This window comes from Vombatus ursinus, unplaced genomic scaffold (assembly GCF_900497805.2).
Source record: "Vombatus ursinus unplaced genomic scaffold, bare-nosed wombat genome assembly UNPS02014818.1, whole genome shotgun sequence".
Classification (NCBI taxonomy): Eukaryota; Metazoa; Chordata; class Mammalia; order Diprotodontia; family Vombatidae; genus Vombatus; species Vombatus ursinus.
The window spans coordinates 15133563-15149150 of NW_020954596.1; the positions used below are offsets into that span (position 1 = coordinate 15133563).

Genomic DNA, 15588 nt, shown 5'->3' on the forward strand with positions numbered 1-15588 from the left:
CATAAAGAACTCATCTGCTATAGAATATCATTTAAAAAAATTAAAAGCCTAGGGGCAGCTAGGTGGCTCAGTGGATAGAGCACCAGCCCTGGAGTCCAGAGGACCTGAGTTCAAATCTGGCCTCAGACACTTGACACTTACTAGTTGTGTGACCCTAGGCAAGTTACTTAATCCCGAATGCCGCGTGCGTGCACGTGCGCACACACACACACACAAATTTAAAAGCCTGCCTTTTTCTTCTTCAGTCATTCACATGTGTAGCTTCCAACGTTTTGTAGAAATGAGAAAATAGAAACATTTCAAGTTATTTTTCCCATTTCATATTTCTTAAACATGAGTTACTCGAAGGCTGAGATTACTGTTTTTGCCTTTGCACAATGACTTGCTAATAATGCCTGCTGAACTGAATTTATAACATTCAGTATTTTCCCTAAGTATTTGACAGCCTCCCCTCTTTCAGATATCTTGAGAGTTAACCCCTAATGACTTCAAAATGCTCCCCACCCCAACTCTACTCCCACATGGCCCTCTTCTATTCATGTTTGATCTGGTCCAGATGCTCTTTCCATTTCTGTTTTCTTTGGTGACCATTCTACTTCATAGAGGAAGATTTTAAACACAATGTGAGAGTTCAAATGCTGTGGTACCCACTCTTACCCATGAAGCCTGGGAGACAAATCTCAAGAGTTTTTCCAATTTTTCTCTGTTTACTTACTGTTCTCTTTACAGTATTGTCCTACATATGGTTCTCAGTGACCTGACCTAATTAAGCCTTGTGCCAGGTTTTCTGTAAACTTGCTCTTCTCTCCCCCCATCTCGCTGTTTCCTGACACCACTGGACCAGTGGTCGTTTACCCCCCTCCTCTGTAAAACATTACAAACAAGCTTCCATCCTAAGCTGACAGATGGTGCCCGTGGCTCCCATCTCTCCACTTGTTGGTTGGAGTTGTTGTAGACTCTGTCTTTCTTGTTGTGGAAACTGACTTACATTATCTATACTTTCTTAAAAATGATGACAGTCTGTTTTCAAGTTATCCCTCTTCTATTTTTCAGCATCAATAGCTTGACTCCCTTTTAGAATCCAGATCCTTTTTATGTGAAAATATTGTCAATATCATTGGGGGGGAGGGGGTGTTGATTTTCTTCTGTGCTTATCATACTCTTATTTTAAAGAAAACTTTAAAAATTTTAAGAAAGCATTCATGATACATTGCATACTGCTCTTGTTCAGTATCTACATCCTTGGACTTATTTCATTATCCTAAGCCATATTTTCCAATAAATATTTTGCCATCTTCCCCTATATTTACCTCTGTACTGAGGTCACTGAGAATATGTGGATTTAATTTAGAGAGTCTTACAGAGCTCTTAATAAAATGTCTCTGTTTCTACATCTTCTTCAGTGAATACTGGCACACAAGTCAAGTTAACAAAAATATATTAAGCACCTACATACTATGTGTCAGGCCCTGTGCTAAGTACTAAAGACAGAGAGAAAGGCAAGAGACAGTCCCTGTTCTCAAGGAGCTCACACTTTAATGGGGGAAACAACTATGGAGAAACAAGCTATATATAGGATAAGCTAGAAATAATCAACAGAGTGAAGGCACTAGAATTAAAAGGAATTGGGGAAAAGCTTCTTTTAAAAGGTGGGAGTTTAGTTAGATCTTGAAGGAAGCCACAGAAGCCAAGGGGAAGAAATGAGGAGAGAATTCTAGGCATACAGGAAAGCCAATGAAAACGGTGAGTAACAATACTTCAGGCTGGTGACACTATACTAACGTGAGGGCTTGGAGAGCTCCTGGCCAATAGAGCTCTTATGCTATAATAGGTTTCCTCTTCCTCATCCACTCCCACTCTTATCTTCTTTATCTCTTCAATACCAACTGCATCAACTACCACCCTGGTTCAGAGTTTCATTAAGTACCTCCTACGTGACAGTTACCATACTAAACACTGGGGATATGACAAAGCAGTCTCTACCCTCAAGAAGCTCAAGGTCTAGAGCAGAAGACAATATGCAAACAACCATATACAAAAAGATAAGATGGAGGCCATCTCAGAAGGAAGGCATTAACATTAAGGAACTCAAGGAAAGGCTTTCTGCATAAGGTAGGACTTTAACTGAGACTTGAAAGGAGGCCAGCAGGCAGAGGTGGAGGGAGGTGGGGGGCTGTGGGGCAGAGGGATGTCCAGGGTTGGGGTGATGGGGCGTCTTGTACGAAGAACCACAAAGAGTCCACTGCTCCTGGACTATAAAGTACGTGGAGGGAAATAAGTCACAATAAGACTAGAAGGGTAGGAAGAGCATTAAAAGCTAAAAAGGGGGTTTTATATTTGATTGTTGGAGTAAATAGCAAGCAAGAGTTTGCTGAATGGGTGAGGGTGGTGACATGGTCACACCTGGATGTTAGGAAGATCTGATAGCTGAGTCAGGGATGATCTGAAGCAAGGAAAGACCAATCAGCAGCCAACTGCAATAGTCCAGGAATGAGGTAATGAGGGCCTGCACCAGGAAGGTGGCCACGGAAGAGGACAGGAGGAGGAGGAGGAGCAGAACGGAGAGGTCAGGAAGGTCAAAATGATAGGACTTGGCAACAGACTGAATGTGGGGAGCGAATTACCTTCACCGTGGTCCTTCTGTAAATGTTCCCAATGAACGTGGCAAAAGCAAGACGGCCAAAAGTGCCAAACGATTCTCTCTTTCTGCTTTTGGACACGTGCTGAAAACAACTCTGCTCATTCCACTACTTCCTCTCCAAAAGGAATCTTCGAGTCAGCCTCTATCTAGCAGCAACTTGCTTTTGTCATAGGGTACATCATAGCAACAATGTGATTTGGCTCCTCCAGGTACATCAACTCAATTAACAAGAATCTCACATTTAGAAAATCTTCAGTTACTACATTAATCTGGATGGCTTGTATAGAAAATTATGTGATTCTTGGTGTCTTCTGTCCTACCCCCTAACTTACTGCCTCCCACCAACCAATCACTGTCACTGTAGACAAAGAAGGGGCCTTGCAAACTGAGGTTCATTTTAAGTTTTTGTTTCATGGGTTCCCAAGGCCAAGAACCCACATCACTGAGGGATCGGTGTACCGATGTGAAGCTGTTCAACCTGTCTGAATCAGTTTCCTCAGGCAGAAAGTGAGGGGTTCAGAACAGACAGCCTCTGAAGTTCCTTCCAGCTCAAAACGTATCCTCTCATTCATCTTTCACTACTCTGTTCCTCAGAGAGCAGATATCACCAAGATGGTCCCGAAAGGTTTTTTACAGCATGAAGAAAACCTACAAGCACTAGTGCTCTACTGGCATAACCCTTGGGAATCCAAGGTTCTTCCACACTCCTCAGTTGCTTCATGATAGCAAGCAGGTGACTCGGGCTTAAAGTCTAAGCCATTCTGCCAGCTCCCAGACTAAGTCAATAAGACTTTGATCATAGGCCTGCCCAAATTTGCCGTCCAAGATCCACTTTAGCTGAGACCGGAGAGACTCACACTACCAGGCCGGCTGCAAGGAATGATGTTATTGACCCTATCAACTCACCATGACTTAAGTTATGAAAGGGCCATGATCCCTGTCAATGGAAGAACTATCTACACTGACAAAAATAGCCTGTTAAGTAAGGTGTGTAAAATAAAACTTGTTATCAGAGGCACAAAATCAACATCTGAACATGATGGTTCCCTATTGGATTTGTTTTCCATAGAGCAGAAGGCTTCAGCTCCAAGTCAGGTGAAAAGATCCCATAGGGTACCCTTATGGTACAGTGGAAAAGTAGATGGTATTGCTTCATTAGTATCATTTCCACTAATAAAATCTTATCTGTTTCTGATGTCGAATCATTTGACAATGCCAAGGACTTTGGTAATAAGAGCCTTCTTTTCTGGGTCTTTGGGAGCTGTGGATGTTATCCCTGCAGAAGCAGTGACCAATCAACAGGGCATATTCAATCCTAAAAGTTTTCTTCAAAAAGTAAACATTCATCATAACATTAAGATCACGGTATCAGAAATATTGGTAAAACTGAAATTCTGTGAAAGATCTAAGCACGGAATGAGCTATCAAATACCTTCATTAATTCAAGACTTTTTTCCCTCTAAATCCACTTATGTCTCCTTATAAATCCTTCATTTGATTATTACAGGAAACATTTTGACAAGTTAAATGACCTTATCTCATACCTCCCACAAAATCCATATTCTTTGTTGTCTGAACATTGAAATCAGCGTAGGACAGCATTGACAGTTATGAAATGTTCTGTTCCGCACGTCTACATCAAGTAAGGGAGCATCAAGTGATGAAGCAAAGCAAGATTCCCTGCCAGGAAGGCAGTGTCAGCAACTCAGTCTTGGTCTGGTTTTTGTTCACTGTTGATAGTGCACAACTCCAGGGGCTAAATGGTCTCTCTCCTCCAATGACACCGCTCACAGCCCATCCAGACCTTCCCGTCCTCCATGACTCCTGTCCACAGCCTCCCCTGCATTTTCAACAAGAGGTCTACCCAGTTAACTAGAGGCTTTCCTCAACTTCTCTTGGTATCATGAGGAAACCAGGGAAATAGGTTTTGTTTTTTTTTTTCTTCTCTCAAATAACCTGTCAAGCAGCTCTCTAAGACTAAGCTACAGAGAGGTGCTTATCTGCACAAAGAGGAGGCTCCTCATTCAGGAAAATCACTGGTACAGTCACTGTCCTTTATCCCTATATCCAATTATTAGGAAATGTTCTTTAAATAAAAGCTTTAATCTTCCCCATTCAATCCCTACCTGTTAAGAAGGCAGCTATCAAGGTTCCAGTAGGTAGAGATTTATTAAACACTTGCAATGTGCCAGGCACTCAGAATACTAGGTGTTATTCTAAATTTAACAAACACCATATAAAGTGAGTATTTCCATGTGCAATGTAGAGTAGAAGTGTATATGAAACTACAAATTTCTATCTTTGGCAGCTTTCTACTTTTTTTTCTACTTTTCTTTTTTTAATTCAGTTTTGTCTTCAGATCCAAAATCTTTCCTTCTTCCTCCCCTCTTTTTCACCTCTTGAGAAGGAAAGAAAAATATGTGCTGTTGAACCAAACAGGGTTAAGTGACCTGACCGGGGTCATATAGAGCTAGTAAATGTCTGAGGCCAGGTTAGAATTCAGGCCTTTCTAATTCCAGGCCAAGCACTCTTCATCACCTAGCCACCCTACTAAAAATATACATAGTCATGCAAAACAAATTCAGGGTGGGGGAGGGAAAGGAAGGGAGAGAGAGAGGGAACAAGAAAGAGTGAGAGAGAGAGGGAGGGAGGAAGAGAGGGAGAGGGAGGGAGGGGGAAGAGAGAGAGAAAGAAAAAGAAAGAAAGAAAGAAAGAAAGAAAGAAAGAAAGAAAGAAAGAAAGAAAGAAAGAAAGAAAGAAAGAAAGAAAGAAAGAAAGAGAGAGAGAAAGAAAGAAAGAAAGAAAGAAAGAGAGAAAGAAAGAGAGAGAGAAAGAGAGAGAGAAAGAGAGAGAGAAAGAAAGAAAGAAAGAAAGAAAGAAAATTTGTTTTGATCTGCACTCCAAATCTATCACTTCTCTATCTAAAGGACAGCATGTTTCATCATGAGTCCTTAGAAACTGTGGTGGGTTATTGTGTTAATCAGAGTTCCTAAGAAGGAGTTTACATTCTAATGCAGAAGACAACAGATAAAAGGGAGCTGGGGAAGTGGGGAAGGATGTATGCATGGAACCAGGGTGGAAAAACCCAGAGTTAGGAGTGGAACTGCGAGACAAGTGGGGCCCAAAACTATGGCAGGAGTAGGAATACGAGGCAATCGGTAGCTGTGTTGTTTGGAGCACCCAGTCAGATCATGGATCTAGCTTCAACAGAGGATGTACCCTGCACCTGGGTTTGAATGATACACCTCAAGCTGTGTACTGGGCAAGGAGCAGCTAAGTAGCTCTGACCCTGGAGCAAGGTCTCAGATTCAGCCTGCTGCCTGGTCTGAGGCCTGCAGCTAAATAACAAGAGCAGGGAGATCAGACCAGGTGACTGAGCCTGAGTTCCATCTCTCTAGACCTACAAGGCCTTCCAGTTAGTTGATGTGGCCGGGGCCAAAAGCAATTTATTGAAACTCCAACTAGGGTGAGCCTACAGCTGTGTTGTCCACATTCAAACCCAGGTCAGGAGCTTGCAAAGCCCAAACCAGGAAGTCATTAATCAGACTTTATCCTAGACCAGATTACTCTGGGCCTAATGAATTTGTAGGTCCTGGCCTAAGCCACCCAAGATCCTCGAAGAACACTAAGTACATAGAGAAAGGAGCATCTGGACACCAGAGAATACAAATCTGAACCCAAACAGGGCTCACACATTCTCTTTAAAAGTATGTGGTGTCCAGCCTGAATATAAACTCTTCATTTAGCAAGTACAATTGGAAGAATGAATAAAAATAATAATAATAATAAGTTGGCCATAAAAAGTCATTTTGGTGATAGAGACATCCAAGACACAAATTCAGAAGAAGGTAATAGCTCCAGAACATCAACAAGCAAAACCTAAAGGAAAAACACAGCTCAGATGCAAGTTCATCTAGAATTCCTGAACAAATAAGGCAACTTAGAAGAAATAAGAACAGTAGAGGAAAAAAAGATGCAAAAGATAAGAACTCTGGAAGAAAAACTTTAAAAAAAGAAGTAACAGGGGGGCAGCTAGGTGGTACAGTGGATAGAGCACCAGCTCTAGAGTCAGAAGGACCTGAGTTCAAATCTGACCTCAGACAAATAACACTAGCTATGTGACTTTGGGCAAATCACTTAACCCCAACTGCCTCATAAAAAAAAAAAAGAGAAAATTAACAGCTTAGCATAAAAGATACAAAACCATGCCCAAGCAACAACCTCCTTAAAAACTAGAACAGATTAAACAGAAATTAAAAACAAGAATTATTAAAACAAAGTCAAAAGACTAAGGAAAATAGAAGAAAATGTAAGATATCTCACGTCACAAACAACTGATCTGGAGAAACAATTTTAGAATCTTTGGACTATGTGAAAGATATAATAAAAAAAAAAGGAGCCTATCTATATTTCAAGAAATCATTACGGAAAAAAAAACCCTTCCCAAATCTTATAAGAATCAGAGAGCAAAAGAAGATGGAGTCCACTAGTTATCCCATGAAAGAAAACCCAAAGTGAAAAGTCCCAGGAATATTATCTAGAGTTTCCAGACACAAGAGAAATTATTTGTTTTTCACTTTAGAAATTCAGGAAATGTCTACATGTCACATGTACCTAACTTGTTTTCCATTATATTTCAAAGATAACTAGTTATTTCACCTATAAGTTGAATATCCCAAGTTCATCTGGGTCTGGAGAGCCAAACTCACTCAAAGCAACTACATCCATTACATTCTCAGTTATCTTGGGTTTAGATTCCCTGGTTAGCCATTTTTGTTCTATCTTCTGGAGTCTGAAGGCCATTCATTGCAAAGAAAAGATAGGGATTGAACCTGTGATGTAATATCTAGGAACTTTGGTGTGCAGAACCGTATTAAAAAGTTCCTTTTTAGTTCAACTGAAAATATTAATAAATAATTCTCTAGCCCTTTCTAGGCTTTTCTTTTTCAAAATTATGTAAAAGGTCAAAAACAAAAACTAAATCCTCAGGGAAAATGGACTAAGAATGGTAGACAAATTTAAAATAATTTACTTGATTAGTTAAGAAGTTGCTTTCCCCCCACCCCTAGACAAGATTGGAGCTATGACTAACCTTAAGGGCAGAGTCAAAGAAGTAATTGAGTGGTTTTAAGATAAGATTAATGGCTATTATTCTATTAGAGCAGATGATTAACCCCAAACCATATTTTACCATATTGTGACATTTTCCTTATTCAAGATTCCTATAAATATTACTTCAAATTGTCTGAAGTCACAAGGAATCTATAAGACTTGAGGCATTTTTTTTTTCCAAACAGAACAATGCTTGAATTTAGAATGTTAAATTAATAAAAATTGTTCCTGGAAGAACTGTGCCTAAAATGTAGAGTTGAATGTTAATATTTATTCATTTGACAAGAATGAGGAAATTCACTTTACCAATGCAATGCAAGTCAGCACCTTTTATGCAACTTGATAATCCTAGGAAGCTGCCTGGAGCACTGAGCATTTACCTGACTTGCCCAGAATCGAAGTCAGTAAGTGTCAGAGGTCAGACATAAACTCCTGCCTTCCTGGCCTCCAGACTAGTGCCCTCTGAAATGAGCCATGCTGCCCACCTCAAGCTTGCAAAGCAAACAGAAACAAGTAAGAATTGTGTGGTTCTGCCTTCTACAGGTCCTTATACCCCAATGCTGTTAGGCCCTTTTGTCAATGACCTGATGAAAGCATATGTACCCAGTTAATCAAATTTGTGGAAGACACGGAGGTAGAAGGTGTAGCTAGCACATTAGATGACAGAATTCTGGGCCAAAAAGATCCTGACAGTCTACGATGATATGCCAAATAGAGTAAGATAAAATGTATAGGAATAAATGTCAAATCCTAAACTTGGGTTCAAAAAAAAGGTATGATGAAGGAATAACAACAATTATATTAGCTAACATTTACATAGCTCTTCCCGTGTCCCAGGCATGCCACTGTGCTAAGCACTTTACAAATATCTCATTTGATCCTCACAACCACCCTGGGAGGTAGGGGCTGTTATTATTCCCATTTTATAGATGAGGCAACTGAGACAAATGGGAGTTAAGTGACTTGCCCAGGAATGTGCCTAAACAAGATGCCAGAACATGTCAGGTATTCCTCCTCCTATATATATCACACCATCTCTTGAGCACTATGGGGACATTACATTTAAATTAGAGCGTGACTGACTGGCTCTTCTTATTCTGGGGGCCCAACCTGATGTTGCCACTGTTCAGTCATCTTAGAGTTGTGTCTCACAATCTGTGATCCCTTTGGGGGATTTCTTGGCAAAGATCCTAGAGTGGTTTGCCTTTTCCTTCTCCAGCTCATTTTATAGATGAAGAAACTGAAGCAAATAGAAGTTAACTGACTTGCCCACAACTAGTAAGTGCCTGAGGTCACATCTGAATTCCGGACTTCCTGACTCCAGCCTGGAGCTCTCTCCACTGCGCCACCTAGCTGCCCAAGCTAAAATCCATGCCATTATCAAATAATCAACAAGCATTTATTTAGCACCTACTTTATGCCAGGCACTCTGCTAAGCCATGAAGATGATACCAAGACAGAAGTAGAACATTCCCTACACTCAAGGAGCCTGCAATCTAACAGAGAAGGCAGCTTGTATATAAATAAGTACATGCAGACCATATACACTGTGAATAAAAGGTAGCCTTGCGGGTGAGTGGGGGACACTACAGCTAGGGATGGCAGGACAGGGAGAAGGCAACAGTAGAGCCAAATCCTGAAGGAAGCCAGGGATTCCATGCAGCAAAAGTGAGAAGGGAGGGCACAGCAGGCATGATGGGCATCCAATGCAAAGGCACAGAGACAGGAGACTGTGGAACAGCAAGGAGGCCAGTGAGACTGGACCATGGAGTGCTGGGGGGAGATGGAGGGGGGAATGAGCAAGAGGAGTGGCAAGGCAGCCAGGTTGTGAAGAGCTGTAACTGGCAAACATCTGGTCCCTGAGCTAACAGGAAGCCACTAGAGATTACCAAGTAGAGGAGATCTGATCAGACCTTCTCTGCCCCTCATCTTCTCTCATGGACTCAATGACCATTTCTGTACAAATGATTCTCAGATCTATTTGTCCACCCCAACCTTCTTCCTGACTTCCAATTTTGACTCTCCAACTGCCTACTGGGTATCTCAAAGGCCTTACAAGTTTAAAACTGAACTCATTATCTCCTCCTCCTCTCCAAACTCTTTCCAGGACACCATCATTTTCCAGTCTCCCAGGCTCACAACCTAAGTCCAAAGTCCTCGCTATTCAACAAACTCCAGTGATTCCCTATGACCTCGAGGATCACATATAAAACCCTCTGTTTGGCCCCTTCCTACCCTTGTCATTTTCTTGTACCCATTGCCCTCCACAGACCCTACCATCCACTGACACCATCTTCCTGGCTGTCCTCTATGCCTGGAATTCTATCCTTCCTCACTTCTGCCTCCAGGCTTCGCTAGCTTCTTTCATGTCTCAGCTAAAATCCTATCTTCTGCAAGAAACGACTAACTTATCCTACATGTCAATTGTTTACATGTTTAATTGTTTGCATACTGTCTCCCTCAATTAGATTTTGAACTTTGCCTTTCTTTGTATCTCTAGTGCTTAGCAGAGTGACTGGCACAAAGTAAGCCAACTTAATAAATAAATGCTTACTGACTTTTGATCTGGCTTTAGGAAAATCACTTTGGCAGCCCAGTGGAAGATGGACTGGAGTGAGGACAGGCCTGAGGAATGCAGACCAAAAAGCAGCTACTGCAATGGTTCACGGTGAGAAACGGGCCTGAATGACAGTGGTGGTCCTATGAATGGAAGGAAGATATGCTGGAGAGATAGAAACAAGATCTGGCAAGTGACTGTGGATGTGAAGTGAGAGTGAGGATGACAGTTCCTGGACCCTAGAAGAATGGCAGTAACCGAACAGAAAATGGAAAATTGAGAAGAAAAGTGGGTTTGAGGGAAAAGAGAAAAGGGGAAAAAATCGAGCTGCAAGCCTACTCATTTTGTGCAGCTAACTCTGTCCTGTTCTCCGGACTGCCTGCTGCAATACCCTCAGTAACCTGGGGGGCAAAGCCTAGGTACATCAGTAGTGAGGGGGATTTTGCCCGTGTAGCTGCTAGTGCCAATGGCTGTGGCTAGAAGATAACTGCTCTGGGCAGAAATGCTCAGTGGACACAGGATGAGGTTTGAAGCCGGCACAGCTACAATGGTGATGAAGGGCACAGGGTCTATGAAGCATAGCTGTGATGAAGAAAAGCTTAGAGACTGGCTAAAATGGGGAGGGTGAGATGCAACCCAGATGCCCACTCTCTGGCTGGCTGATTATGCACCCTGTAGGGCCATACTGTGGCCCCCTACTTTGGAGACCACTAATCTAGATAAGCATTTTCCAATCAATGGTCTGAGACCACATATTAATTGTGCCACAGTGGCTACTTCCAAGCTCAGGGACTGGTCATTAGTGGTTTCTGACATAAGCATCAACATTTTGTTTCACTTTACAAACACTGCATGGAACCTAATGAGCCTATGAGCTCCAGACAACAGCAACAAATCCATCCAGGCAAACTGGCAGAGAAGTGATCCTTAAGAAGACAGCTGAACTACTCTACTACTACTAAGGTTACACCATAATTCTTCTAGTAGGCAACATTTCACCCTCCACAAGGGAACTCTTTTGTCCATTCAAGAAATCGTGCTTTTAAAAACACTGATGTTATGGCTTGAAAGAAGAAGCAAGGTATAAATTTACAATGACAGAGATGATTGGCTTTCCTCTGTAAAGGGATCACCTAGGACTGACACAGCTGGGAAAGGCTTCATGGTAAAAGATATATTAAGAGCTGCTCCTTGATAGAACTTAAACCAGAAAAAGTGGGGAGTTTGTATGGAAATGAACACAGAACAAATCTCTAAGTCTTACCAGTCAATTAGATAGATGTCTGGAGTTAGGTTATGTTTCTTGAAATGGGCAAATAATTTTGGCAGATTTTCTTCAAAGAACACCTCAAATGCTGCAAAGTATGTCAACATCTGTGGAAACAATGTGAAATGCAATACTAAACAAATTATTGATACAAGTCAGCCTTGTTTAATGTATATTCATTTATCATATTCAATCATCACAGAAAATCAACATGGTTCATGAAAGGTATGAGCTTTAAGAATTATTCCAATCTATTAATTTTTAGGGTCATAACATGGATTCATTGGAAACAGCTTAGAGTAACAATAATGTTTTTTGTGTTAAACAAAAAACAACAACAACAACAAAAAAAAAAAAAAAACCCGGAGACTATTTTATCTGGAAAAGCATCTCCTTGGTTTCTTTCTGGGAAAGAATTATGCTAGTATTTACAAAGTCATTGTGGCTGCTAAACTTTATGTTGGCTGGTATCAGTAGAAAACTCTGATTGTTACCCAAAAGGTAACAACTGTGAGGGCTACTTTTAATATCACCACCATCATCACATGCTCCATAGGAATTAATACAGAAGTACCTGCTTACATTTACATGAAGCTTTAGTATCTGGGAAAGGGGGGTACTTCCATATATATTTAACAAACCTGAGGAAGACAGTAGGGCTCATTTTACAGAGAAGGAAAGAAGTTCAGAGAGTTACATGACCTGTCTAAGGTTGCAAAGCTCCCAAGCAGAAAAGCTGAAAATATGCATCTTTTCACTACAAGACTTGTACTCTTTCTGTCACACCATTTTTATTTGTTAATCTTATTTTTATTGATATCGTTTGCTTTTACATAATTTTATTTTCAAATATATAATCCTCCTTCCATAGCCAGCAAGTTGTTCCTTGTAACAAGGATATTTTAAAATGGGAGAAAAGGGATAGTTCAGCAAAACCAAGAAATATTCCACATCAGCAGCCTCCCCACCCCCCACCTCAATAAAGAGGGGAAATGAGGTGCTGCATGGTTTTTAAATAGTTGTGCTAGATCAAGCATCCCCATGACCAACTTCTTAAAGAAGGCGTTATGCCAGAATTAAGTGTATTTTTCATAAAAGTAAAATAGTCCTTTACGTGAACAATTACTTTTTTGTTGCATCTCATATAGTTTTGTATTCCTACAAAAAGGGCTGTAGGAAATGATTAAATACAAAAATGCTAACTTTACATATCTTGGTCAAAAAGCATATATTAAACAAAATCAACCTGTATTAGACAATACTACATCATCTCGTCTGTGCATCCCAGACAGCACCAAGCATAGTGCCCCAGAACTCAAATACCTGAATTGGTCTTTCAAGATAAAATATGCTTACACCTGATTTTAGTTTATAGAAGTATATTTTTTTAAAAAAATCTTTTTAGTAAAACAGAATATTAAAACTTTAAAACTCTTTCTAAAATTCTTAGGGGAAAGCTCCTTGGAAAGGCAAGTGACAAGTTGACAATAAAAAGGCTTTTCTCAGAAAATGGATTGGGGGATTTCCAATCTTTTAAGAGGAGTAACTCAGGTTTGGTCACATCCTTGCCTCCCCACCCACTTGAAGTAACTGGTGCTAGAACCTGCCTTTACTCTCCACAGAGAAAGGATTAAGATGGGGTGAAAAAGAAGTCCATTTGCTTGCTCAGGAGGAAGGGGAGTGGTCCAGGCAACTTGGTTCCTCAACTCTACTTGAAGATTAATACAGATTACATTTTAACATATCTTTTCCTTGTTCAAAATTTCTATAAATTTACCTCACATCTTCCTTTGAGACAGAGTTATGTCAGAGGGAATGGAAGACTATGCCAGCTGAGACATCTCTCTCTCCAAGCTAGAAATGGCTTGGATACACAGGTTAATGTTAAATTAAGATTCTGACAGATGAGCCTAAATCACAGAGTACAGTATTAGTATTGATATTTTTCTTCAACAAGCTCAATTTGACACAAAAGCTAAACTGGTTACATGTGTACCTGCAAATATGTGTTTTTCCAATTTAATGACATTAATTCTTAGATTTAAGAAGTCTGAATCCTCTTTCTTCTCTAAAGGAAAAACCTATCAAAGAACCAGAGTGTGATGGAAACTTAGAGGTCATTTAGTTTATCTACCCCCCAGCACAGGAATCCCTTCTACATTATTACCCCTAACAAATGGCCAAACACATTAAAATATTTTACACTCTAAAAAATGTTATAAAATTGACAACAAATGAAATGAGCTAATTGATTAAGGTATATTTTTAGTAGCGATGAACAATCTGTAAGAAGACATTTTTTGGTTGGAAACGTTTATGCAAATAAGAAATAAATCTTAAAAACTAAATAACAGCAACTTTAATACAAAGTTCCTTAATAGGATATGATTTAGAGTTGAGAGGAATTATAGAAAGGTCAGTTACTCCCGCACTCTCATTTTATGGATGAGGAAAGTAAGCCCGAGAAAACAGTAAGTTTATTGTGTAAGTCACACAGCTAATAAGGAGCAAAGCAAATATTGAAATTCAGGTTTTCTGATTGCAAATCATCTGGATTTTCTAATACATAATATTAAATAACTGATATTCTAACTTGTACCTTTTAAATTTACTTCATAATAACATTTAAATAGTGCTTCAAGGTTTGCAAAGCACTTTAGAAATATTAATACTTAGAAATATTAACATTTTATTCTCACAACAAAGATGCTTTAATCTTCATTTTGCTGATGAAGAAATTTAGCTAGAAGAAGGTTAAATGTCTTGCTCAGGGTCAGTCACACAGCTATAAATGTATGCAGCTGAATTTTGACCATAAGTTTTCCAGACTCTAAGTCTAGCACTTCAACAACTGTGCTGCCAACAAAGTTAATAATCACTTATATCGGGAAATTTTGGATATTTTCCCAGTATTTTTAAAAACTAATATAAGCCAAGAACTACACTTTACCTTTTCAAATCTGAGCTAATTTCATTTCTTAAAGTGAGGTTTGGAAATCGACAATTACTAGGATGATGTAATTCAATTACAGGGTGATTACTCTGGGTAAGTTGAAAATTTTGTAATCAAATTCACTCCAGGTCCCAGTTACTCATAAAAGAAGTAGCACTGTGCTACTATGCCCTCTTAACAAAACTTGGTGGTCAACTACAGCCTATGGTAATATCATTCAGTCTGATTTTGCCAATAATTAGGGTATACTTATGCTATATGTCACTTCTGATAAATGCTACTGGAAAAAATGACCTTTTGTTTTTTTAAACAGTAATGAGTTGAATTATTTAAAGTTTCAGAGCACCAAAGTAAAGTAGATAGAGCAAGGAGTAATTGACAATAAAAATCAGTTTTTTGCACACCACTAATAAAGGGGAAACATCTCATAAAAATGACTACAGCAACTACAGAATACTCACAAGGCCATGGTCCACTCGAAAAAAAGCCATTTGACAAGGTTTATTCAAAAGATTAGAAAATGCAATAAAGGCATCTGCAGTGTCTAAGTTCAGAATCAATACTGCTGCTATAAATGACATGCCCTGAACCTAAAAGAAGAAAAATTATTAAACTAGTATCAACCAAAATGGGTATGTATACATTCACAGTGCACGTTTTTATTATATTTTGCAAACTAAAAGTTGGGTGTTCTTATGGTTCAAAATATATCACTCTCCATTCCAACACATTACAAGGGAAATAAATAGCCCCTTTCCCGTCTGCCTTCCCCCACCATCAATCTCGCTACTAAAACTCAACGTCTAGAACTTAGTAGGTAACACTAAGATGGACCAGGGACTGTATTCATGACCTTCATCTGTCTTTGCTCTTTTCCCTAACCTCATTTATGTCTGTCCCTAGTCCTTCTTATTCTCTGTATGTCTGTCAGCCTGCCTATCTTTTTTAACCCCAAAGATGAACCATATAATAGCACTCTGCAATTTGTGACAGGTCATTTATCAGTAGACTTCTCATTCTCCTTCCTTATTAAAAACAATGAGAACATGTAATTTAAC

At 39.7% G+C, this 15588-nt stretch overlaps 1 protein-coding gene across 3 annotated transcripts in view; it reads right to left on the bottom strand.

Moving 5' to 3' along the window:
• The window catches only part of TBC1D14 (TBC1 domain family member 14), a 108638-nt gene that overhangs the window by 8213 nt on the left and 84837 nt on the right, over positions 1 to 15588 (bottom strand). For 2 of the 3 annotated variants that reach the window (XM_027836171.1, XM_027836172.1), the window contains 2 exons: positions 14992 to 15120; positions 11575 to 11684 (listed from right to left, as the gene is read on the bottom strand). In XM_027836171.1, the coding sequence (XP_027691972.1) occupies positions 11575 to 11684; positions 14992 to 15120 (239 nt within the window). Of the gene's footprint in view, positions 1 to 11574; positions 11685 to 13354; positions 13488 to 13573; positions 13659 to 14991; positions 15121 to 15588 lie in introns of those variants that run through there. The other variant, XR_003566808.1, reaches the window with a different exon arrangement.